This window comes from Thalia democratica, chromosome 4 (assembly GCF_965202585.1).
Source record: "Thalia democratica chromosome 4, ktThaDemo2.hap1.1, whole genome shotgun sequence".
In the NCBI taxonomy this organism is placed as follows: domain Eukaryota; kingdom Metazoa; phylum Chordata; class Thaliacea; order Salpida; family Salpidae; genus Thalia; species Thalia democratica.
In genome coordinates, this window is record NC_139168.1 from 5,416,231 (window position 1) to 5,441,327 (window position 25,097).

The 25,097-nt window shown below is 26.0% G+C and overlaps 1 protein-coding gene across 1 annotated transcript; it reads left to right on the forward strand.

Moving 5' to 3' along the window:
- Positions 1–25,097, forward strand: LOC145835230 (uncharacterized). Its single transcript, XM_082942791.1, has 17 exons — positions 1–35; positions 6,259–6,466; positions 7,646–7,807; positions 10,875–11,048; positions 13,579–13,734; positions 16,848–17,042; positions 18,324–18,483; positions 19,078–19,191; positions 19,818–20,122; positions 20,486–20,546; positions 21,158–21,215; positions 21,282–21,485; positions 21,685–21,851; positions 22,837–22,909; positions 23,909–24,040; positions 24,259–24,371; positions 25,065–25,097. Exons 2-17 carry the CDS (start codon positions 6,279–6,281, stop codon positions 25,095–25,097), a joined length of 2,295 nt encoding a protein of 764 aa, XP_082798917.1. The 5' UTR covers positions 1–35; positions 6,259–6,278.

Here is a 25,097-nt window from a genome sequence, read left to right on the forward strand (position 1 = left end):
AGTATTTGGACGAATCGAAATCGAGAATTGTAAAGGTGAGCGAATAGAGTTTTTAACTAAAATATAATTTTAGTTTGTAAAATATTACCTAGCTAGAGCTTATTATAGGTATACCGTGATTCTGTGTTTTATTTAAAGTTATGTTTAAAAACTGTAGAAGTTTTTTTTCTTAACAATCTTTAATTTTTGTTCCCCTGTTCCTTTAATTTAAAAGTGGTAGCACTGAGCAGTTTTTAAAAATAAGTAAACAAACAATTATTTAAAGCATACTTAGTTTATTTTTCAGAAAACATTTTTTTAGTCTGTAAAGAAAAATATGAAATAACAAAAGCACTGTTAAAATATTTGAAATAAAATTTCAAATGTGGCCCATGAGCTAGAGATTCCTGCAGGTAAAGTTTTAGCTGATACAAAAGTAATAAAACTAAGAAACTGTACTGTTAAGGTGTTCATATTTATAATTAAGTTCAGTTAAAAGATTGCTAGTTAAAACTTGTTGTACATACATCAATTTTTCTTTTAAACGTTTTATTTTGTTAATTTATTTGCGTGTGTTGTTTTTGTTAGCAAGTGCTTTAAACCAAAGAATAAAAGTTATCCTTGAAATATCAAAAATTTGTACAAGATATCTGTTTATAAAAAATTATTAGTAAACTAAATTAAATAATTTTGTACTACAAATTATCATATTCATGAATGCATCACAAAATAACTTTGATTTTTTTAAATAAATAAAATTACTTTTTAAAATGTTTGTAAGTAACCCAAAAGAAGTAAAATAGTTTAAAATACTGTTGAAACAGTTCTAAAATAATGTAGATTGTATTGAATGCTGATAGATGGTTCCGACTTCCAACTAGTGTTAGTTATAATTTTTTTAAGTTGCTCGAGCAGAACAAAATTCTGTAGTATTTTTTAATAATAATAATTTTTGCTCGTACTTCCGATAATTAAGAGTTTCTAAATCTTTGGACTTGAACGTTCTTTTTTATTGAGATAATAATAACTGTTTGCAAAAATGGTAACCATAGCTTTTTTTATTAAGATTATCTTAAATAAGTTATTTGTAATACTAAGGGTCAACTAAGTACATACATAATGGATTAGCTTACTTGATTCTTAAATAAAAATTATGTTTATGTAATCAAAAAATATATTTTTGTAAACCATTAGTAAAAATTTTTTTTGATTTTTTATAAAAAATCTTTAAGTATTGTTGCTTTGATAAGGCAGCTCAATTATGAATGCGAGTTTATTTAAAAATTTAAATTTTTTTAAATATGTTTCACTGCTACTCTATATTACAAATAAGCACTTAAATTTTAAGAAAGTTGTATATTTTACACTGAAACTAAACCCTATTTTGCTTACATTTATATAGCTGTATATATTTCAATTTAGGGTACAACCAAAATATACTATAAACGAGTATTTTTGAAAACCTGAAAATAAATTACATATATGAAGGCAATGTTGTGTTATTTTTGTAATATTTAAAAATTTTATATTTCTTTTTTTTTTATAATTTAAGGGCTAGATAACAATTCTAATTCGGATAACTCAAATTTTATAAATAATATTTAAGAGGCTAAGTCTCAAAAAAATATGTTTAAAAGGATAAAAAAAAGTACCTAGGACTTATTAACATCACAACAGATTTTTCGCAAAATATTAATAATATTTCAAAATATATATTTAAATATTAGTATAAATTACTATATTGTAAAAGTTACTTCAGCCAAATACTAAAAAGTGTTTAAAATTTTGCAAAAAAAGAAAAAATGATATCTGAACATTAATGGTAATCTTATAGTTTAGGGACGCGTAATATACTCATTTAACTATTATTTTCAGAGGTACTTTTTGACATTAGTTCATGTTTTATATTAGCAGGGCTACTAATTAAAAAATTAATAACTAAGAAAAATTGTTATTATAAACACAAGAATAATATTAATTAGAAAAAAAGTTACCGACCGAGGGTTTGGGGTAACAATGATAATGAAAAAAAATTAAATTAATAAAAATAACTTTTTTATTAAAACTAACTTTGATAATAACTGTGAATATTAGTAAAACGTATCCCTGCTAGTATGAAAAAATTAATAAAGTTGCAAAAAGTACCTTTGAAAGTACTAATTTTAATAGGTAAAATATGAGTTTTTAAATTAGAAGACAATCTATTAGTGTGACATACATAACTAACTAAATATTACTTTTTGACTCGTGGCTCTTTAAAGTATTTTAAGAACTTTAGTTTTCGGAATTTGAAAGGTGTAAATTTGAATAGTCGTGCACCCGTGTTTTAGTAATAAAGGTTGAAAAAAAAGAATTTTTCATTCAAAATTAATTTTGTCATGATATATGCAAATAATTTGTAGGTTTTTGAAGCTGCTATTGAAAAACTCTGTTTTTTTAATGGCTTGGCTCAACTTCACAAATTCACAAGTTCTCATCAACATAAAAACGTAATTTTCTTAAGTTACTACATGCATTATAATCTTAATTAAAATCTAGATATTAACTTTAAACCTGTTAGGGTAGGGGTCGACAGGTCAAAAAGGAACATTTTTTCATGTGCTTTAAAAAATGTATTAAAAGACATTGTTTGTGAACAAAAAAAAAATAGGCGATAGAATATCCTTTAGATATTATACTAAAATTTTATGTTTGTGTTTTCAAGAATATTAGTGTATTAAACTAGTTGAATAAAAAATTACATGTGGCCCTCAGTTTGCCGACCCCTGTGTTAGGTTAAGGAAGGATATATGTGACGTTAATGATGCTAAAATTTTTGGTAAATCACTAGGATGAAGACGCACCAATATCAAAGTGAAAATATATTATATTTGATGTCTTTTTTAAGTATAATTATATGCTAAAGATCAATGTTTTTAGCCTAATTTGTTTAACCTATGATACTATTTTGAGTAATTTAAAAATATTTGTTTTAAACAAGCTTTATAAATACATAGTATGTAATAATTAAATTTATTTATGATAAACTAAAATATTAAATAGAATTTTATTTTACTATATCGTAATCAATATAAATAAGTGTATTAAATTGTCAAATAAATGAGGTTAAATATGAAGTTGTGTTATTTCAAGTTTAATATTTATTTATAAAACAAATTTTAGGCCAAAAATATGGTTAAAAACTACATCAAATAAATTATGTTTTTAATTTGATATTGGTTTGACATCATCCTTGGGAATTACCAAAGTTTTATGTATTCTAATGGAAGTAGACTTCTAACCAAAAAAACTAACACAACCCCTACATTTACATTTATGAAAACTTATTCATGTAGTATTAATCTTACATTATCTAAACTTAAAGTTATTGTACTTAATACTTGAGACATCAAAATGAAATTTTGATTTTAGATATGTACCTAGTTATTTCACAATTAACTGCATTTAGACTAATTATTAGTAATAGAAAGGTTACTTATAACATTTATTAAACATGATATAAGTTTCAAGTTAAGTTGTTAATTATTTATAACGTTGGGAAAAAAGTTTTTTTGCTAAGAATATCTGGTTATTCAGTACGAATTTCGAACTGTTTTAATTTTAATATTATACTTAATTTTTGTTTAGATATTCGTACTCACAAACAGGGCTTAATAAATAGACTTAATTACTTAAATACCTGTAAGTGTTTGTGTCTTTCTTACAATTTAAAGTGGTATCATTTCAACTTCATATTACATTTTAACTTTTAGAATTAAATTTTTTAAAAGTATTTAAGTTACTTCCTGTAAATATTGATGTTTAAAAAATATGATAAACTGTGTCATCAAAGTGAAATTCTATTAAAAGATTAAATAAAAACTATATATCATAACAAACGGTTACATGACAATTCAAATTCGGACAAGTTAAATTCCAAAAATTGAAGTTCCTAAAAAAATATTTATAAGATTATATCTCAATAAGAAATATTATTTTGAGAAAAATAAAAAATACATATGTAGATCTTATTAAATCTACAAGCCACTTTTGCTTTTTTTCAAAATCTTAAATACTTTTCAAGATGTTAAAAAATTACAAAAAATATAATGTTTTAATATGTTTTTTATCTTATTTAAGCTATATCTCAAAAAATATTTAATGTTTTGCAAAAAGAAATAAATGGCTTGTAGATATTAATATGACCTACATATGTATTTTTTATACTTCATAAATATACATTATTTTTTAATTTGTGGCTGTTTTAACTATTTTTAAGAATTTTAATAGTCGTTCACTTAAAAAAAACAAAGTCATTTTAATTTTTTTAAATAACTAGCACGGTACTTTACGTTTACTTTAAAAGATATTTATATTTTATCACATATAAATATTAATATAATCTTAAAATAGTTAAAACTAATTATATTAATTTGTTCTTCAAATACCCTCATTGGTTTTTAAATATATACTATTTCAGTTTTGTGCAAGTGAATAAAATTAATTTTGTTACTAAACATAAATAATAGTTTTAGTGCTGTAATATGTGAAATGAATAGTATGCAGGTAGTCTTTTGTATACTTAGTACTAATAAAAGTTTATTAAGCATTAAATTTAATTAACTACCTAGCATTACATTGCACCAATATCAAGCTGAAATAATATAGTTAGCCTTTTATTCATAAATATATTTGATGTCTTCATTAGGCTAAAAATTAAGGGTGGGTTCAAACCTCGTTTTATTTTCAAGCTGCTTTTAAAAAGCTGTTTTTATCTTTTCAAAAGAACAAAATTTTGCTTCTGCTTTGATATACAATAGTTATCATTTATATTAGAAATAGTAATACAAACGTACAGACAAGATAAGCTACACTTAAAATTAAAACATACATAAGGAAAATAGCTACGGGTAAAAACTGCACGAAGACAAAATTGCACGAGTGACAATTTTGTAGAAAGGGTCATTTTTGCACGAGAGTAAAAATATATGAATAAGTATTTAAATAAATAGAAAAAGTAACAAAAAAATAAATTATTAAAAAAAGTTACCGATCGAAGGTTAGGGGTAACAGTGATAATGAAAAATAAATATCTAATAAAGTTTATTAAAAAAACTTATCTGCTATAAAATGTTTTTAGTTTTTTTAAAGTGTCGTTCAAACGCTTTTTTTAACAGAAACTAAGTTTTTCAAACCTATTAATTTACAATTTCTTTAAAACTTCAAAAAACGAAACTTAAGATATTTAAGAACTTAGTCTGAACATTCAAGTTAACAAAAATCGAGTGATTTGTAATAAGTCTAACAAAATATTTTAAATTCGTTTTTGTAAATAGTAGTAAAGGCTCATTTTTTGTCAAACTAAGACTCTGATAACATTTATTTTATACTAAAGTGTCAGATGCATACAACTACTTTCTTATATTTAATAAAATCGTGTACTCTTAATATGATTTTTGAAAATGTTTTTAAAGAACTATTTTTAGTGCAATAAGTTGTAAGTTTTCTTGCTATTTCATTAAATTCAAATATTTTCGTCAAAATATATTTATATGAAGTGACATCAGTTTAAGAAAAAAACGAAAATATAAGAGACATTAGATCGCTGTTTAAGATATTGTTAAGGTAAATTTCATTTAAGATAAAAAGAAGACTTTTTCAAACAACATACATAAATATGATTGACAAACAAACAATTGCGTGACAACACCTGAAAAATTATACTTCAAACCTAAATAACTTCCAAAAAATATTTCGTAAAATCATCCGATGTCCATAAAAAATAAATACCCAATCATAAAATTTTATTTCTTTGAAAAATTTCTTTGTTAAAACATATTTCAACATTTTCATATCGTAGTCATGCTTTTCTTACATTTTTCATTATTGTGCTATTCATTTTTTTTAATATCTTATAGAAAAAAGGTTTTTGTAGTTTTTAAAAACAACAAATACATTATTTTATCATAATTCTTTATATGTACTACAGACTGCAGGTTAGTGTTGATAGTGTTTTTGATAGTATGTTGAATCTTCTATTTCATTTCAGTATTGTTAGTAACTTATAAAAATTTTTCTAGTTTTAGACCGAGAATAAATATGGTTAGATATTATTCATAAGGAAAATAGCTATGTTGAATATTTTTTTATTTAAAATAACATTTTAAACAGTAAGCTATAAGTCAATGCATCTAAGAATAAATTGTTTTTAACTACTTAAAATACTAACTAAAAAATTATTAGATATATCTGTTTAAAAACAAATATTTATTAGTATAACTGCAACTAATTAAATTTTAGAACAGAATTACCTATCAAACATGAACACCGTTAGAAGAATTCGAACTGAAATTGTGAACCAACAAACCCTTGAAGTAGAAAGCAAGGGAGTGATAAACAAGGATAACATGAAGCTCAGTAACTTGGTGGAACTTGGTGGAAGGGCGTCGACTGAAAGTAGCATTGAATCTTTTCGATCTCTTGCCAACATTACTGCTTTTGACCAACAGTTAGTGTTTCTAAATAAAATATTTTTTATTAACACATGCTAGTTATAATATTTGTACATTCATTAACAAAATAAAATTGTTTTTGTTTTAAAATAGAATAGCAAAAATAAATAAAAAGTGTTTAACAATAATCAGATGTTTAAAGTTTAAAACAATTTATATCTAACTGGTAAAATTAGAAGAATATATGCATGTTTATGAAAAAATTTGATTAAGTTCGTCGAGTTATAGTTAGAAACTTATTTGTTTTAAGCATTTTTGTCATACTATTGAACAAAGTACAATGTAGATATCATCATTATATTACTTAGGTTTTGTATCTATTGCTATCCCTATGTAGTTTGCACATTAATGTGTGACTTTGTTTAAAAAAAAATCATCATCTACAAATAAAACACTTGAGTTAATACAAAACAGTATTTAGAGAATTTTTTTGTTAATAATAACAAAATAAATAGCCCAAGGCATTTAACACTAATAAAATAACTTGTCGGCACTTTTAACCTGCTCTCTTTATTTCAAATATTTTGTTGTTTTGTCATTACCTGCTCCTTGTAGTTGTAAAAACAAAATAGTAAAGATTTAAACGAAACTATCTACTAATACAGACGCATCAATATTCATAAGCAATATACGCTAAGATGACGTTACCTAATACAAATCAAAATAGCTAATACAAACCAAAATTATAAAATACTTTAACTTGTAATTTTAACGACTAAGCTTTTATTTACACATGCTTGTTATACATTGTATGCTTGTGATTAAAATAATAGTAAGCATATACTCTAAAGTTAATAACAAAATTACTTATAGCTAAGAACTCAACGACTTAAAACTTATAACTATATAACAAAACTCATTCTTTGTAAACTCTTATGTTACTTAAAAAATGGCGCCTTTACGCTAAATAGGTTGTGATAAAATTAAAAATATAATTACATTCAAAGCTTTTAAAAAAATCATAATAATAAAAATGGTTTTACTAACACCCCATTTTTGAGTCTAAGAAGAATTTTTATTTTTATGACCAAAATAAAAAGTATAGCAGCTATAGTGGTAATAAATTTCTAAAAACTGTAACAACTCACGAAAAACTTAACATTAAAGGCATGTTCACATATATTAGATATGTTGATATTGTAAAATCTATATGAAATACTAATTATATTTTTAAGGGTTAACACCGTCAGAAGAATTCGAACTGAGAAAACAAATGAACAAAACCTCGAAGGCGCAAGTAAGGAGGGTCAATGCATCAAGGAGTTCAATGATGGAAGGGTTTCGACTGAAAGTGGTTCTCTTCGATCCCTCACCGATTTCACTGATGTTGACCAACTGTTAGTTTAAGTAAAATATTTTTTATTAACACATGCTAAGTATTGTATTTTACAATCATTAACGAAATAGAATTGTTTTTGTTTTAATAGACAATAGTGAAAACATTAACAATCATCAGAAAATAACTAAATTTTATAAGAAATTATATCTACATGATAAAATTAAAAAATTACGCATGTTTATGAAAACCTGGTTTAATTTCGTCGAGTTTCAATTAGAAACTTATTAGTTGCAAGCATCTTATTTTATACTCTTGAAAAAAGTACAAAGTATATGTCATTTTTAAATTACTTAGGTTTTGTAGCTACTGCTATCCCTATGTAGTTTGCGCCTTGATGTGTGATTTTGTTTTAAAAATAAATTTCATCATCTACACATAAAACACTTGAATTATTACAAAATAGTATTGAGAGAATTTTTTTGGTTATTAATAACAATAAAAATAGCCCGAGGCCTTTAACACTAATAAAATTTACTTTTCCGCACTTTGAACCTGATCTCATTATTTCAAGTCTTTTGTTGTTTTATCATTACCTGCTCCTTGTAGTTGTAAAAGTCGTTATAAAAAATAGTAAAAGTTAAAATAAAATTATCAATTATTAATCATTTAGCTGTATTAAAATCTGCTCTTATTATATTGTATCTAAAAGTATCAATTAATAAAGACGCAATAAAATAAATTAGCAATAAATGATAAGATGACGTGATCTAATACAAATCAAAATTAGAAATACTTTAACTTGTTATATTAACGTCTAAACTTTTATTTACAGATGCTAGTTCTAAGTTTTAGGTTTATGAGTAAAGAAATAATTAGGATATACTCTAAAGTTCAAAATATAACTACTTTCAGCTAATAACTTAACGACTTAATACTTAAAACAATAAATTAAAACTCATTCTTTGTAACCTCTTCTGTTACTTAAAAAATGGCGCCTTTACGCTAAATAGGTCTTGGTAAAATTATAAAAAAAATAATTAAACTTAAAGCTTTTAAAAAAGTCATAACAATAAAAATAATAAAAATGATTTTGCTAACACCCCATTTTTGAACTTAAGACGAATTTTTATTTTTGTGACCAGAATAAAAAATATAGCAGCTATAAAGGTAAAAAATTAAAAAAAAACTGTAACAAATTACGAAAAACTTAACATTAAAGGCATGTTTACATAAATTTTTTATGTTGATATTGTAAAATCTATACGAAATACTATTTATTTTTTTGAAATAAAAACGTTTTAAAAACAAAAATTTGCTTTATGGTGTGTTTTTAGCCTAAATCTCTTTAATGATGGGCTTTTCAGCGTACTTTGAAGATTAAATACAGCTGTCTATTTTATATTTTGCTATCTTGATAAACTTTGAAAAAGTAGGCTGTTAAAAAGCGTGTTTCTTTTGTTTTTTACAAATACTTGCTAATATTCGACCGTGTTCTTTAACTTTTCTTGTATGAACCTTGATGAACATACTTTCTAGTTTTTTTTATTGTTATTTATTTCAAAAACTCTTGGTTTATAAATTTTTTCATAACTTTCAAAATATTAAGCTTTACAAAAAGCTTTTACAACATGAAAAATTACTCCTAAAATATTATTTTTAAATGAAAAACATAATTTAAAAGACTTGTTTAACAAAAAAGTTTAACTCAGTTTTCATGCCCAGATAGTTTTACTTTTTCCTATAAACAGTAAACAACGCTTCACGACCAGTTTGAAAAAGTAGGATAACTCTCAGTTATTAAAACTCATTTTTTTAGCTAAAACAATTTGTGTTATAAACTTAAGTTCATCGCGTTATCAAAAGTCTAAAATACGTTGTTTTGTTTTTTGATTACGTTAATCAGTTTTATCGCTTTTATTTTCGTGTGGTACAAAGACTCTTGCATTTCCTATCGCGGCTTCCGTTATATCACCGCTTTTCTAAATGTGCATACTTTGTGCATGCAGTACCAATGTTTGGTTATGGTAAAGTGTGTTGGAATATTTTTAAAGTAATAAATTTTGTTACACACCTTGGACGACGGATTATGACGTCATAAGGGGATCGGATTAACATAAATTTACAGTAATATAAATTTCTATAAATACAGTTAGAATTCATACTTTAAAGTTCATTTTAATTAGTTTTTGTTCAAAAACCGTTTCAGTTTTCATATCATTACATTCTCAAACCGAAATAAAAAGCTAATACTTGAAGGATTTTTAAATACTAATTTTCGTGTCAAAAAGTAAAATATAAACTAAAGTCGTGTCGAAAACTTATTAAAAGTTTAATTGATTATGACGTAATTATGCAAGTATAAAATGGAATTTATTAATTCGAGATGCTCCAAGTATTAAATAGATTTTTTTTAAATAAAAATTTAGCGATTTTAAGTTCCAAATGGTTTTTTAATACAACAAAACACCTTCTAACAATTGAACTAGAGTTTCTCTGTTAAATTCTGTGTAATTCATTGTTTTTTAGTTAAAATGCAATAAAGTTTAAGCTAGTTTAAAACTCTCCACATACGACGTAACAACGCATCATTCATTCAAAAACCAAAGCTCTTCAGTTATTCGTAGTTTATATATCTATTAGTGTTAACATGTGTTTCACTTTCCTATATTAGTTTAATAAAATCATTAATTTTAACTTTAACATTAACTGTCGTGCCCCAAAATGTCCTTTTATGTGAGGCGCTTTTAATAGCTATTTTCTTATCGAAAACATTTTTAGCTATTAGAAAAAGATCACCTTTATTCAATGTAAGCACACTGAAGTTAATTAAAAGCTGCTTCCAAAAACCCTGCAACACTTTACACGAAAACTGCAATCTCTTTATGTTGTCTTTATGTTGTTTGGATAATCTTAACTTTAGCTCATCACTTCTCCTTACTTATACTGGCTGGTATACTTTACGTTTTACTAAAGTCAACCTCCATAACGCTTTCCCCTAATCAAGTTTTCAATAAATTTATATTCCTTTTTTCAAATTCCAGTACGCGGTTTAAACGCCATAAGGCGTGGTCAGCTAGGTAATATTGTTTTACTCGCTCCATAATAACCAATATTTAAAAATCTAGCCACGTTGACAACAAGACATCAGCCGAGCAGGATGCGGTGGACGAGAGTGAGTTTGGTTTTATGCAGAGTGAAATAGATGAATTTCAAGAAGCGAGTTCACTGTGCATAGATGAGTATGATCAATCTGCAATTCGAGGATTTTCCAGTGGAGAACTCGGATCTCTGGACGATAGGTCGGTTCTTTTAATATGAAACTGATTTAAAGTTTAAATGTTGTAAATTAATGCGAGCTAAAATTAAACGACCTCTTAAGGTAGTTAAAGTAAGACTTTGTTAGGGAATAAAAGACGTGTTAAGAAATTATAAGGCTGTTTAGTATTTGTTAAGACAATAATATTCCAATATGTAAAAAAAAAACAATTAGTAATACTGTTAAGTTACATACTTTTTAGTAAAAATGGTTAAAACTACTTTAGTCTTAAAAACTAATTGCCAGTAACAAGCTTCAATTCTAGATGTCTTACTTTATACTGCATAAGTTGTAATTGTAACTGATTTTCCTTAATTATCTGATATAACTTGTGTTTTTGTGCGTGATTGACTTTTGAAAACTTTGCTTTTGATCACCTAAGAGCTAAAGTTTTTCCGTGTGTTACTGTCGCTAAAACCTTTAATTGGAAATGCTTAATTGCCCCAGACTGTCACCATTTTTAGATGAGTTTATTTCAAACTATTTTCTAATACTTTTTTGAGTCTTTAGTTATTTTATATATTCATCATCTTATTCGTTTTTATTTGTAGAACTCGTTGTAATACAACGTAGTAAACACTATTTAAACATAAACTAAAGCAAACTATGAAATTATTAATATAAAAACTATCAGTAAGAAACTCAAAGGTTGTTAAAAGCAAATAAAACATACTAAAAATTTACTTTCAGTTAGAATTTTGACGGTTAAAGCCTAAAATTCAGAAACTTGCTTATAATAAGTTGGCAACTTTACGTTTGTATACTTTTCTGTTATTTAAAAAATGGCGTCTTTACGCTAAATAACTTTTAGTAAAATCTTTAAGACTATTGTACAGTCACCTCTCGCGAATATACGCACTCATTTGGCTTTGCATTTCAGAATTCTAAAATAAAACAAAATACAACTATTTGAAAATCTTTACTGTTGTAAAAGTTAAACTTTAAGTATGTATCAAATTAATAATATAACTATAAATTTTTTCTAAAATTAAATATGCTAATTATTCTCGACCTATATTTAGACTTTGTAAAGTTATGTTTCTTGACTGATAAAAAAAAACATTTAATTGTACCATAAGTATTGATAATTAACAAAATTTGTAATTAAATTCTGAAAACAGCATTATAGTCTGACTAATAATAATAGAAGTTCGCAACACAAACATATGGCACAGATCAAAAGAAAGTTTAGTTATGACATAAATAACATTAATTACCAAATGTTTCATTACATCCCAATAAATCTCTTTTTTAGGTTTTCTATTATCTGCTTACTTAAGATTAAACTTGTCTTGCATTTAATTAGATAAATTCATTTTTCATCTTTGTTCGTAAACAAAAAAGTGGGAAAGTCCCTTAATTGTCACTAATCAAGATCATCTAATGTAGTAAATATATTTGCTACATTTTTTTTATTAACGTACTTTTGCTCTGGACACTATGTGCGTAGATTCGTGAGAGGTGACTGTACTTCCGATTCAAAAAATACTATAACTTTTTTTTGATAATATACCGTTTTATAACTTAAGGAAAACCACCATTTTACTGACTGATAACAAAAACTATAGCAGCGATAGTAATAATAAATCTTCATCCTATCGTAAATTATTACACAAAAAAAATATAAAGCATGTTTACTTTATAATTCTTATAACGATTTTATTGAACATATACGACGTACTATACTCATTTTATTAAAAAAGTCGACAATAAAAGTTTGTTACGATCTTAACTTTGCTTTAAGTTTTGTTATGTCCTTAAAGCTCCTTTACGATGATATTTCCAGCATAATTTTAATCTCTTAAACTGTATTAGCTACTTTTGAATTTTATATTTTACTAAATTTACCTAGTCCAACAAAACGTAGTTTTTTTATTTTTAGTTTTTTCTAATGCTTAATTATGTTATAAGGATCAAAGTTTCGTAAACAGTTAAATTAGTTACAACAGTAAATATTTGTAAAATAGATTACTTGTCATTAAAAAATTTTGTTGTATTACTACTTGTAATTGAATCTTAATTAAGTAATTTGATCAGAAACGTGACATTTGTAATGAAAACTATTAATTAGTAACAATAATAGTTTTTTGTATAACAGACTACTTTTCATTTAAAAAAAGTTGTAATAAATGAATCTCAACTAACTCATTTGTTCAGAAGCGTGACAATTGTAATGAAAACTATTAAATAGTAACAATAATATTTTTTTATATAACAGACTACTTTTCATTTAAAAAAAGTTGTAATAAATGAATTTCAACTAACTCATTTGTTCAGAAGCGTGACAATTGTAATGAAAACTATTAAATAGTAACAATAATATTTTTTTATATAACAGACTAATTTTCATTAAAAAAAGTTGTAATAAATGAATCTCAACTAACTCATTTGTTCAGAAGCGTGACAATTGTAATGAAAACTATTAATTAGTAACAATAATATTTTTTATGTAATATATTACTTGTCATTGAAAAATGTATAATAACTAAATCTTAATTAACATATTTCAACAGAAACTTGATACGGGAGGAGTTGATGGCTGATCCGGAGGAATCTGAACGTAGTACTATATGTTCATTAAACAATGAACTTTTATTACCAGGTATTTCCAGTTTAAATTCAGTGAACAATGACAATGAGGTGCAAATCAGTGAAAGGTTGTACAATGAGTGAGTACCTTTTGAAATATTATTGCTTAATAATATTAAATGTATGGTTTTGTATTAAATGAATATTCAGAAAAATTTATGTTTTCATAAAATAGTGTTACACTAATATTAAAAAATAGATAAAATAGTATGTTGCTTTATATAGTTTAGGCTTTTAGCAAACAAAATTAGTAAAACTAAAAATAGTTATTTATATAATTAGTGGTCTGTATCAAAAAGATCGTCAATGTAATATTGTGCTTATTTTATTTTAATTCTCGTTAAATGCAAAACTGTATCATAAACAATTAAAACATCAGAAACTATTTTTAGTAACAATGTTCCATTTTAAAAGTGTGCAACATGTTTATAATATTATAACTTGAAAGAACCAACTAGAAAATAATAAAATTGTGTGAAAAATGCCATCGTTGTTTCTATTTGTTACGACTCTCATCTGATTTACTTTGTTTTTAAACTTTTTTAGTATTAAGTGTCAGAATGCTTACTTATGATTTAACCACAACCCCACTTAAAAACTCAAAAGTTCCGCACACATTTTCGCAGTTTAAGTTATAAAATAAGTTTAGCTTTAATTTTTATCTTTATAATGTATTAATTGTTTGAAATTGGAAATCAAAAGTTTTCTAACTTATCACATGCACTGCATAAAAAGTCTTTACAGTTTAACTTTAATTACTCTTTTGAAAATTAAAGTTTACTTTTAGAAAACAAAATTTAAGACACAAATTAACTCACAAAACATATATGTCGCTAGAATCAATAGTCTTCTACTAATGTAAGTTAAAAAAAAATGTAGTCTATATCTTTTTATAGTTTAGAACAAAAGTTTGATACTTTTATAAAATAGCGACAATAAATTAAAAAGACTTTTTAAAATGCAACATGAAAGTGTATTATGAAAATATAATTTAAATTTTCACTGTGTCACAATTACTCATAAATTGTTGTCATTTTTAATAGTTGTATTTTTTGGGAACGGGACAGAAAAGCACGGGTGACAATTTAGCACATAGTGACACTTTAGCACGGAGTGACACTTTAACACGGTATGACTTTTTAGCACGGAATGCCATTTTAGCACAGAATTTATTTTGTTTTTTTTCTTTGCTTAACTCACATTAGGTACTGTATTTTTTTAAAATCTAAAAACGAACTATGCAATATGTAAACTAAAAGTTAACAAGCTTTAAATGAGTTACAAATTTAAGCTTTGGCTAAAACTAAAACAAAAGTAAATTAAAAAACTTTATTAATTTGTTTTACTAATTAAATCTAGATGAAAATATTTTGATACTTTTACTTAAAAATTTTCGACATAATACTATTTTATTAAACCTAGCAATAAATACAAGCTCTAGGACTATTAAAACTTTTGTAAAAGCTTTAACCAATTTTAATGAGATTAAAGTTTAAGCATAAGTTTTAAATAAGAAGTGAGACATATAAAGATTAAAAACGTTCTTGTTTCATTTTAAGCCCATATTAAAAACTTTAATTATAACTTAATTTAAGACGACATTTTTATAAATGTTAGAACTAGTTTTTATAATAATTTGTTTAAAGTTAATTATTTTATATAATTAAACATTATTTAGATGAACATTTTGAAATATTTAAAACTATTACGTGCAAAAATGTCACTCCGTGCTAAAGTGACACCGTGCCAAAGTGTCACGCAGTGCTAAAGTGACACTCTGTACTAAAGTGTCACTCCGTGCTAAAGTGTCATTCCGTGCTAAAGTGACGCTGTGATTTTCTGACACTCCTTGCTAAAGTGTCATTCCGTGCTAAAGTGTTACCCCGTGCTAAAGTGACGCTGTGCTTTTCTGACTCCTACCCATTTTTTTCATACTTTACTATATACTTGTACGTGCATTGTAATACGTAACTTTTGATAGAAAAAGTCACTAACGAGTGAAATTTGCAAAATAATACAAATATACAAAGTTTACCAAACAACAGTTTTGTCAGTAGTTAATAATACCCTCAGGTTTAAAAATAAATTACGACTCAAGTTATACGTCAGTATAGTTTTTTGTCATCTTTAGTTATTTAAGCTAGCTATACTTGGTTTATGTTAAGTTACTTTTTGAAATCAATAAATTTCAAACTTTAAATAAACAAAGCATTTTAATTATTACGTTATAAATTATATGCACCACAAATTCAGTTATACTTTTACTTTAATTTTTTTTAATATCAGATATTGTTGGTCTTAACAAGGGGAATGATATATAAAAAAACAACTATATATAAATAGTTTTTTAAATATAACTTAACCAGTCAAGTGAAATACTTTTTGTTAAATAAATCGTTTTATAGTGCTTACTATTACTATTATTACTATTGTTTTTATTTCTTTTTTTATCTAAGTATGCAACATTTGTTTGCTATTTTAATCTCACTGTTTTTAGTTTGTTTTTTATTTTATTTTGCTATAATTATAATATTTAAAGGTTAAACTAAAATAATAGTTTATTTAAACTACAAAACGTTTTTTATGAAGATCGTATAGATAACTTAAAAGCAAGTTTTGTAGTTTAAACAAAGCATAAAAAATTTCTTTTTTTTTGCTTTTATGTTGAACATTTTTAAGATTAAACTTTTTAGTCACTTTAACATTAATTGTAATTTTTCAAGTTAGCCAAACTATAAATTACAATAGCAAACAATCTTTTAGATTTAGAACTAATATTGTAACTATAACTATTACTTTTTAGATACTTAAATTAACTACGGGTTTTAAGTTAAATAGTTAACAGTTACTAAGGTACCAGTAAAATTTCTATTAAAGTATGAGTATAAATAACTTTTGTGACCATAAAGTTTTATTTATATGTTTTATATGTAAAATTATTTTATTTTATATCAAAAACGTAGGTAAAAAAATGTTACTTGCATATTATCAAAGTTTAAAAAAAAAGAAACATGTATAAAGCTTAGTTACAATTTAATTCAAACTTTCACACTTTTATCGAGAGTCTCACTAAATAATTAAAAATGTTTTAAGTTTATAATTACAAAATTCCACCAAGTTTCTAAAACTTATAAAACGTAGCATTAGTAGTGTGCCATAATACACCTTAAATTCATCAAGACATTGAAAACAGGCCAAACAACATGAATGCTGTCTATGAGAATCTGAGCAAAAGTGAAGTTGGAAAGGCAGACGTGGTAACTCAGAAAAACAAGTTTGGTTTCGAGTTCGATCCCTGCAATACCTCTCAAAGTGGACCTTCAACTAGCATTTATGGCGTCAATGGAAACGATTATATTACTGAAGCTCAATGGCATTTCGACAAAGGGTTAGTTTTTTTTTTTCAAACATAACTGTTTAGAATTGTGTTTGAAATTAAAGTTTGTACAAGTTCAAAACCAAGCAATGTATAAAAATATCTAACTAAAATAAGTACTTTTCTTAATGTAAATAAGAGTTTCCAAAATTTATTTTGAATTGATTAATCAAATTGTTGTAATAATTTGAAAATTTTTTACTTTAACAAAAAAAGTGTTTTTATATTTTACACTTTACCTCATGAAGTAAAAATCAAGTGTCAAGCTTAGATTACGATAAAACGAATTAGAGTAGTTTAAAATCACCCATTTAAAATTATAAAACTCTGCTCACTACTACTGCCAACTAATTTTTCAAAATGACATAGATCCCTGATTTACAATTTATAAATTTTCAAACAACTAAAATTATCACAACTCTAAAGGTTTTCGTTGTTTTTAGTTTATTTTCTAACCTTTAATCTTGATGAAAAGTTTAAAAAAGTATAACTAGTAACGTTTCGGTAAAAGCAGTTATGTGTTTAATACAGATGTGTATTAATACTCATCTTGCAAAACATTGAGCTACGTCCCTTACAAACGCTCTCTATATGTGATTTATATATGAATTCAATAAATAACTTCTTTTCTTTAACATAGACATAATTTTTACAACAGCTTCTTTACAAAAATTACAAAAAAAACAATTTTCAAGTAAAATTTTGTTTTATGATGTGTCTTTTAAAAATATAAATAAAGTAATCTGACTACTACACTAAAACTTTTTTTACTAAGGTTACTACACAACCTTTAAACTGTCTTGTGAAAAAAAAGACAACTTTCTTATAGTTTAGGTTTGAGTGAGAAACGGTTTTTACTAAATAGTTGTTTTTTCGAAGTTTTGTTGTTGAAATTATTGTTTAATAAAGATAAAATGAATAATATGGCCAGCAAAGAATTTGCCTGCTAAAACTGGTCTGCTACTTGTAAAAGACAACTAATATCTGGCATAAAATATGTGTAAGTAATGAAATATTTTTAAGTGTAACAATAACTAAATAATTCAAGTAAATAGTTTTAACTATGTAAAAAGTTATTTTCAGATATCATTATACGTTTTACTAATAATCATATTTTATTTCATAACACAAACTATTTTTACTTAATAGTTTTTTTTTCTTCAATAGTAGTTCTTTTATAGTCGTGTTATATTCTCTAAAAAACACAATCTATACTAACTTTGTATGATTTTTTAGAAGATATCGTGCATTGACATTTCTAAACTTGTCTTGTTATCCCAATTATATTTACAGGCTGCGGGTCGAAACGATGATGAAGGAAATTTGCTTGTCGGTTTCAAAGCACCCGAGCTTGGAGGAGCAGAACAAGAAGCTGAAGGCAGCGCTGACCAGAGCGCTGACTGAGTGGTCCAATTGCCAAGCAGAAATGGACCGGTTGAAGATGAGAGAAAAAGTGAGAGCCGTTTTTTTTAAGTTTATTAACTATTAAGTTTATTGAAAATCTATATGAAATTCAAAAAAAAAAAAAAGAATTCAGTCTTTACTGTTGATAAAAAAAATCTGTAAACTTAAAATAAAATTGCTTTTCTAAGACATTTAAAAGATTTACAATTTGTTAAATCAAATCCATACCGCTAATTACATAATATTCCACATGCTATAAAACAAAGCAAGTTTTCTAGAATCGGGTCCACAACAAACGTTTTGTCTGCCAGGCGACTTAATAAAAATTTTGTGGGTTGAGTAACTTAAAAGGGTGTACTGCAAAGTTTTAAAAAAAGTTGTTATACAGCAAAACTTTAATTAAATATTAGTTTAATAACTACTATTTGGAACCAAATTCAATCTAAGAGCACATTCTGAAAAGTATGTTTTGAAAATGTAATTTAAAAAGATGTTTTTCATTTAAAAAGCTAAGTCGTGTATCAGATATCTATGCTTGGTATACAGAATCCGGCCATGTCCAGTACATTTCCCACTCCAACTATGTATTAAAACACAAAACTTATGAAAACAGTTTTTTTTATGAAAAACCTTTCTTTTACAGGTCAACACGGCTGCAGGTATAAAAACAAACGCTAAAGAAATTAAGTCTGAACGGAATGGTTTGGAACCAGACATTGCAAAGGCGATGAAAATTCTTGAGAATGTCAATTTCAAAGTAAGTAGTTTTAACTAAACATCAAAGATTTACAATGGCAAAAAAAAATTGTAATAAAAATAGTTTAAAATATTCTGACCAACAGGCACATACTGTTTTGCAAAGATGGTTTTTAGAGATCGATAAATAATGTTTTTTAACAACTTTTAATTATAAGTATGTCTATCTACTAAAATTTCAACGTCGTCTTTTGAACAGTGGAAATATTTCTTTTTACTATTTTGAACCCAATTCGTAAACAATATAAAATAAAATAGTCTAATCATTATACATTTTTAAAACATATCAATTTAACACTTATAGTTTACATAAATAGTGTTCAGTTTAATTAAGCTTCTAAAGCTTAATTTTGTTTCAAATAAAAAAAATTATGCTAATTACTGCCAACTGCTGACAATGATACTTTTTTAATATTAAAAGTAATTAGTTTTATATATTGTTTTTACTTAATTTTCAACTGAATCGTTCTCAAAATTTCTAATAATCAAATAAAAGATGACCAGAAAAAAATTCTAGAGAGAGACATCGATATCATTTTGTGTTGATATTTAAAATATGACAAATCAACATATTTTATTATATAAACAACTATCATTTATTTTTACTAAATCACCATCATTGAACAGGTAAAAGGGGTAAAGATGGAGAATGTAGAGCTGAAAAGCTTAGTCGAATCGCTCCAATCAGCCAACAACCAACTCGCTGCACTCGCCATACATCTCCAAAACGAGGACTGCCGCAAGGAGGTGATAATCCGCCATAAAGCAGCTGAAGCGGAGAAGGTGGCGAAAGAAATAGTTCAGTTGCGGAGAGGAATCGAATCAATGAGCCTGGCGATCAACAACCAAACCGGCGAAATGGAGACGTATGTCGATTTTGTTAATGTTCTAAAGAAAGACATTGCAGAAAGAGATCAACAGCTCAAGTATTAGTTAGTTTAGAAATATTTTATGCTGATACACTAAAAAAAATTATAAATTTTGCTCATACCAAAAAAAAATTACTAATTAATTTGAAATTCACTATTTTAGTTTTTTTAAACTTAAGTTTGCAATATGAACAAAAAAAAAACAAATTTCAATAAAATTGGTAATGTATTGTAGTATTAAGTACTTTAAGTTGTCTTGTGTTTGGTTTTAATAAATATGATCAACGTGTAGTATAAAATAAGTTGTGTTTTTTCAAAAATAAATTTAAAAAAAAATTCATAAAACTCAAAAAACTTTTGTATTCTATAAGATATATATACTTATATACAAAATAAAATAACTAATAGCTTATCTTTTTACAAAAGTGAAGCCAAATTTTTGTCGAGCAATCGTCGTTTGCTTGGAGGGGGAATCAAGTCTAATGAGGTTTTTTATTGTTATTATAGTTTACCACAAATATAAAAAAGTTTAATTTATTAACTTTTAAGTTTGTGGAATTATAAATGTTTTATTTTATTTAAACGACGCTTTAGTTTTTGATTTTTACACAAATAAAAAAATAAGAACGTTCAATGTTAAAACTAAAAAATACTATTGAAAGATATTGTAGACTTGATGATGTAATATTGTATGTATTTGTTAAACTTTTGATAAAAAGGGCATTTTTTATTGAGAGAAGTTTTTTGTTTTGATGAAAGTTAAAAAGTTGTACAATTTACTAATTGTACTTAGTATTTTTAACAATTTAGTTTACACTAGATTTTTTATGTAAAATTTGAACGCCCTTATTAAGGTGACAAATTTAAGTTTTTTTTTTACTATAAGGTAGAAAATCATTAAATTAAGAAAGTTAGGCAAACCTATTTGCACAACAAATATAGCTTAATGTTTTTATTATATTTCACAAACTTTATGTTTTTAGTTACTTTACTTGCTCATATAGTGTTTTTTGCAAAAAAATTGATTTTAACACAACCAAGTGGAAGTAAGCTTTCATGTACAATTATTAATGTAGATTAAACCGATATAACCTACAGGTTAAACTGAGAAGCTCGAACAATCAACCACGCAGTAATCACAACCACAGCAGAAGAAGTAAGCTTTTATTATATCTCTATCAAAACATATCTAATCACACAAAATAACTCCTAATATTTGTAGATGCTATGCTGTTTAAAGAAAACTGGACAAACCCTCATATTGAAACCACCAGTGAAGAAAGTATCAATCAGGTATCGGAAAAAATATTCCAGGAGAAAGGAGCTGATCAAGGAGTTCAGAGATCGGGGAAAATATTCCAGGAGAAAGGAACTGATCAAGGAGTTCAGAGATCGGGTTACGCGGCTTCGGAGGACGACAGCAGTGGTTGGTACAACCGCATGTTGTTTATTTTTATTTCAATATTTGTTCAGTTAATATTTTTTAGCTTTAAGGTTAAATTTTCAAAGGTTTTTATTTAATACCAGTGGTCTTTACTTATACTAATCACATGTTTTTTATTGTGTATATACTTTTCAGCTTTTATATTAAATTATTTCAAGTTTATCATAAAGTCGTTTTACAGAAGACGAGCAATCTCACGAGATGGCAGGAAACGCGGAAAGCGCACTGACACCTAACGGAGAGAAAAGTTCCCGAACCAGCCGTCGACTATCAAGCTCGCGCAAAGTGCGTTTTTCTGACGACTCGGTACAAGCTCCGTCCAACACAAACACAGGACGTCAACTGCAGGTTTGTTTAAGAGTTTAGACTACTAATCGTAATAAAACATTAACTTATTTAATTACTGTCCTATAAATACTAGGTGCCAGTGGCGTAGCGTAATATTTTGGTCAGGGGGTGCGCAAACATTTTTCTCAAAAAATCCCCTAAATTAAAACTTTTGTAATTGGGTATGAAAAGATCTTTTTATAAGTAATATAATTGAAATAAATTCATTAAGTAAAACAAGTTCCAAGTAACTGTTTGTTACTTTAAAGTTTTCAAGTTAAAAGTATACTTTTTAAATTAGATTTATCTGATTGTATTTGTTTAAAATAAAAATCACAAACAAAGTTTATTTCTCATTGGCCGACACGCTTTTTCTTGTATGTTTACAAAAACAAAGATCAGAAAACTAGCAGTAGTCTAAACATTTTTTGTAGCATATAAAAAAAACTTGTAAAATTGTTTAATTTTCCTTTAAGCGTGACGTATTTTTGTAAACTTTTTGTAGAAAAGTCTGCCATAAGGTTATACTCTCGCGGTGAATTACATTAATTGCGTGCTTTTTGAGTCTGTATTCTTATGAAGTTCATGAAGTTATAAAATTTTTTCTTGTGGAGTTTTTTATCAACACCGGTGCGCATTTTCGCTTGCGCACCGAATCAGTATATTGAGTAACTTTCCTAACTTGTCACTAATTGGTATTCGAAATTTCGTTTAACTTTTCGAATACTAGATAAACATTGTTGAAAAAGGGCAAATTAAGCATAAAAAATAAACAATATAGGATAAAGATATTACATACTTTTTTTTTGAGTGGCACGCATGCGCCAGTGTCCCTCCCCACGCTACGCCCCTGCTAGGTGCTACTTTGGACTATTTATATTAACTAGGCATAACATATGAGTTACTATATTGTATTATAAAGGAACCACACACAAAACAGAATAAGAAACTTTTTCAAGAAGTTTTTTTAAATGCAATAGAAACCTTAACACAAGTATTCTCACAGGTAACTGGAGATTTGCGCGTTGCACCTGGTGGTTCCAGCTCGGGTGATGAGTTATTATTGGTGAATGAAAGAAGTTTGTTTCTTTATTATTTTAGCGTTTTAATATACATTTAAAATGAAATGAGATTCATAGAGAATTTATTTTTAAGCCTTACAAGATTCTAAATAAATTATGTTTCAGTGTTTATAATATAAGTAAGAAAGTAATGGGAGAATTCTATACTCAGAGTCTATAGTTCATATTATGCTCATCCATAAAGCAATGAAAAAATAAAAACTTTTATAAAATTAATACAAAATTATAACACTACTACAGTCATCTATCGCGAATCTACACACATTGTGTACACAGTAAAAGTGCGTGACTAAACGGGAGAAAGTAACTAAACGAGTGCGTAAATTCGCGAGAGGTGACTGCACTGGGTAGGTGTCAAATACGTTCGTAGGGACAGTTTTGCACGAAAATATATTTTTGCACAAAGACACTTTTGCTCGGGTTAATCTTTTTTTTATTAATTTGAATTCTTTGTTTATTTATTTTTAATTTCACTGTTACCCCTAAACCTTACACTCGCTCGGTAACTCTTTTTATTTAACTTTAGTGTTTTTAATTTTTCTTATCTTTTAACTTTGTTATTTTACTTTTTATTAGTTATTTTTGTTTCTAGTATCACTGTTGTCCCTAACTCTTACCCTCAATCGGTGACTTGTTTTTCTTTTATTTTTTTATTATTTTTTTGTTTCTTAAATTTTTTTTTTCAAAAAAAAGTTCTTTTTTTCTTCTTTTCTGTTTTTTTATTTACTATTACTGCTACTTTTAATTCTTACTCCTGGTCGGTAACTTGTTTTTATTTTTTATAATTTATTTTTTTCATGTATATATATACTTTTTTTTTACTTTTTCTCGTGCAAAACGACCCTTGGTGCAAAAATTTCTTCATGCATATTTGACCCGTACCTGACTGTACTAGTTTGTTTTAATTAAAGTTAAACTATAGCCATAATAGTGGAATAATGATCCTTGATTACATTTAACTAAGTTAAGTAAGTATTTAGTTTTCTATTTTTACAGACGGCAGAAGACGTCCTTCTACTTGTAAGATAGAATTTCGAAGACCAGAAAACTCTTTGGATGAAGATGCAGGTGACATCGAACATGTGATTGCCACCGTCAGAAACGATTCACATGAAATCGTCTTTGGACGTATGTGATTGTTTTTATATCTTATATAAATGTTTAACTTCATGGTAGTTTTATAACAGTAATCAATTGCCAAATTAGTTATCAAATTTTTATGGGATATTTTCTACAACTTGCACAATAAATAAAAGTTTATATATTGTAATTCTTTCTAAAAACTAAAAAGATTCGAGGTAGATATAATGCTTCCGAACTGTAACATTCATAATTATATTTTTTAGATTGCTACTCTTACGAGGAATTCCGAAAAAAAATCGAGATGAGAAAGGGAAATGTGGAGAACGCGGACGTCGCGTTACCCCCGAACAAAAAAACTTCTCGTGGCAGATCAATGGTGTGTTTTTTAATATTTTTATTAATTTATTCAAATGAGTATTAATATTTTTAATTTATGCTCTTATTTCTATTTTTGTGACATAAGTATACTACTGTTTGTTTCTTTCTTTTGAAATGTTGAATTGGCTAATGAAGGTTTTGTTTTAAAGTCTTGTTATGACACTTAATCAAATGTCAGTAATGCAAAATCTCAGTTAGCATTAAAGAGTACGTTTAAAGCATTGCACAAATGTAGTAAATTATTAACATTTTTATCTTATTAACTTTTTTGATACATTATAAAGTAACTATGTTTAAAACCAATAACTAAACTTATAAAGTACTTAATTCATTGTACTACTTAATTTATAAAACCTTTATTTTAAAATTAAGCTTCACTAAAGTTAATTTACCAAGCTACTAACCTTTTTTTTATATTTACTTTTAATCATTAGTGACTGTTTATTTTTACTCAAGTAAAATAAACAAAAAACAAATACTTTACCCTGTGACGACCATAATAAAAGTGTACTATTGTATTTATTTTTACGTTAGAGTAAAAAAAAACATTAGCTAACTAAAACTAGTTAAAACAAAACTAAAATATAAATATAAACCGTTCAAACAATTTAAAATCAGAATTCGTAGTCTTTCATCAGTATATCAATTTAAGATAAAATTATGTTTTTTAAACCAATACTTTTCTTAACAGCTAACGAGAATTCGTGCTTTATTCAGAAAGTAG